Source organism: Stegastes partitus, unplaced genomic scaffold, assembly GCF_000690725.1.
Source record: "Stegastes partitus isolate 25-593 unplaced genomic scaffold, Stegastes_partitus-1.0.2 Scaffold1656, whole genome shotgun sequence".
Classification (NCBI taxonomy): domain Eukaryota; kingdom Metazoa; phylum Chordata; class Actinopteri; family Pomacentridae; genus Stegastes; species Stegastes partitus.
Window position 1 is genome coordinate 127,852 of NW_007579387.1, and position 2,642 is coordinate 130,493.

General features: G+C 40.2%; 1 protein-coding gene across 1 annotated transcript in view; it reads left to right on the forward strand.

Moving 5' to 3' along the window:
• Nucleotides 1–2,642, forward strand: part of sult1st6 (sulfotransferase family 1, cytosolic sulfotransferase 6) — an 11,813-nt gene that overhangs the window by 4,893 nt on the left and 4,278 nt on the right. Inside the window, exons 3-4 of the mRNA XM_008301308.1 lie at nucleotides 1,360–1,457; nucleotides 1,680–1,806. Coding sequence (XP_008299530.1) covers nucleotides 1,360–1,457; nucleotides 1,680–1,806 — 225 coding nt within the window. The remainder of the gene's footprint in view (nucleotides 1–1,359; nucleotides 1,458–1,679; nucleotides 1,807–2,642) is intronic.

Consider the following 2,642-nt stretch of genomic DNA (forward strand, 5'->3'; position numbering starts at 1 on the left):
GGATTAAGCAGTGTATAGATGATGGATGGATGGAGGAGGATGCAGCAGGCAGCTATATAGCTAAATAGCTAAAGTCACTGTGGAAAGCCTGACCAGCACTACTATGGACATGCTTTGATGTGTCGGTGACAGCACCCATCCATCCAAGCTGGAGAACCCGGAGAGAACCCACACTGCACAGGGAGAACATGCAAACTCCACGCAGAAAGATCCCAGTGCCCCCACAGGGACGCGAACCGGCGACCGTCTTGCTGCGAGGCAACGGTGCTAACCACCGCTCCACCTTGCAGCCCCTGACAGCAACCAAACCAAACACAAGAATTTTAAATTCTCCAGAAATCCTGTGCTATGTCTGTCTCCTGTGCTCGACGCACCTCAGGAATGATCAGATTAGTGCAGTGCTACAACCTTATCTGTAATTAGTTTGCTGTGTCCTGTAATGAGTGCAAAGTCCCAGCCAAGCTTTCAGAATGATCCTTAGGAATGTGTGTGTTTTTGTGTTTGACCTGACGAGCAGACCAACGTATACAGTCGTGACCAAAAGTTTACATACACTTGTTAATATTAGTATGTTATGTTAGTATAAATGTTAGTATTCTTATTTTTATTCTTATTTGCACTGCTGCTATTGTCGTGTTCTTCCACACAAGTTTCGTTGTACTTCTGCACAATGACAATAAAGTCTCTTTATCTTATCTTTATCTTATCTAAAGAGCATTTATATCATGTCAGTCTTGAGTTTCCAGTGACTCCTGCAACTTTGCATTTTCTGTGGTCGAATGATGGAAACACAAACATCTTTGTCACAAAAAGCAATGATGCCTTTTGGTTCTTTCATAGAGNAGTTTCATCGCTGTAACATCATGTTTATTGTAGGACAAGAGTGGTATCAAGATCCAATAAAAACAAATGTTGTCATACATTATTGTCTTTTACGTAACAAAGGCTATCTAAGTAATCTTAAACAAAACAATCAAAACGAGATTGCAAATCTTCCTATACCTGCCAAGCTGTGTTGTAGATTACTTTTTTTTATACTGACTTTGCACATTCTTGAAAATGAAGTGCCAGATAACGAACACTCTCACTGCCAGTTTCACTCGAGCAAACACGACCTGGGTCAAGTACTCTTTAAATGTTTTAAATGTTCGACTTTGTTCTTGGAAGGTTAAAATTAACTACTACTGACGCCTTAAACAGACTTTAAAAGGTTAGTGTTCTATTTGTCTGGGTCAGTTGAATATTATAAAGCAGCTGTGGGATTGTTGTCCATTATGCATGGACTGTATGACTTGGAATCTGAGTTAACATGGAATAGATGTGTTTTTACTCTTTCTAATGCATATATTTACGTCTCAGGTCTTGATCTACTGAAGACAATGGATCCCCCAAGAGTTATCAAGACACATCTTCCCTTTCAGCTGGTGCCTCCTGGGTTTTGGGAAAACAAATGCAAGGTAAACCTCGATGTCTGACGGATTAAAGTAAGAGTAAAGATCCTGCAATCTCTGTTATTGGTTCACACCAGACAGTAAACGCACAGCGATATGGTTCAAGGTTCATGATACAAGGCCTGTAATGAGGGTTAGATGTTTTTCACTAACTGCTTCATCCAGTGACCTTTTCTCTGTATTGTTGTTTTTATTCCCTTTTTATGTCCCTTCTTATCACATGTGAAGACGATCTATGTGGCACGCAATGCCAAAGATAACCTGGTGAGCTACTACCACTTTGATCTTATGAATAAGACCCAGCCTGAACCAGGACCCTTTGATGGCTACATCACCAAGTTCATGCGAGGAGAGTGTAAGTAGATTACATTACATTCCTCTGTTTCTTTTTTAACACTTCTACCTCAGTCACAGAACTATGTTTAAATACTAATCCAGCATCTTTATGCAGCTGGAGGCTTTTGTGAACTTAAAGAAAAATAAAATTAAAATGGTGGATGGTAACTTGTGCAATCTTATACATCTCATGTGTTATCTCACATTTATTAAAGCATTCTTCCCCATGAGAACCTCATCATGCCTGAGTGGCTGTGATGAGATTAGCACTGAAGGCCAGTCAGATGAAAACGCTTGTCCACACAAAAACTGAAGTTTCACTATTTCTTCATTGCTGTCCAGACCAGCTGCTCCTTTAATGCATCAGGAGCATTTTTTCTGTTTTTGTATCGCTGACAACTTCGCTGGTGCACATGACTAAAATGACTTTATTAATATCTACCACACTCGCTTTCTATTGATGCACTATTATTAAGGGCTTATACATTAAATGGCTTAATTAAAGGTTAATAATTAACTTGCTGATACTTTATAGATCAGGTAAGAGCTCAATAGGAAAAACTCAAAACACTCTTCAACCCTTGTCCTCCTCCAGGTTGTTTTTGTTCCCTCAGTTCGTTGTTTTGTCTTCTTGCCCACAACTTTCCTATTTAAGTTTTTTCATAATTATTTTTGATTGCAGCAGGCAGGGGCTGCAAGGTGGAGCAGTGGTTAGCATTGTTGCCTCGCAGTTCTCCCCGTGCAGCGTGGGTTCTCTCCAGGTTCTCCGGCTTCCTTCCACAAGGTCCAAAAACATGTTGAGGTTAATTGGTGATTCTAAATTGTCTGTTGGTGTGAATGTGAGTGTGCTTGGTT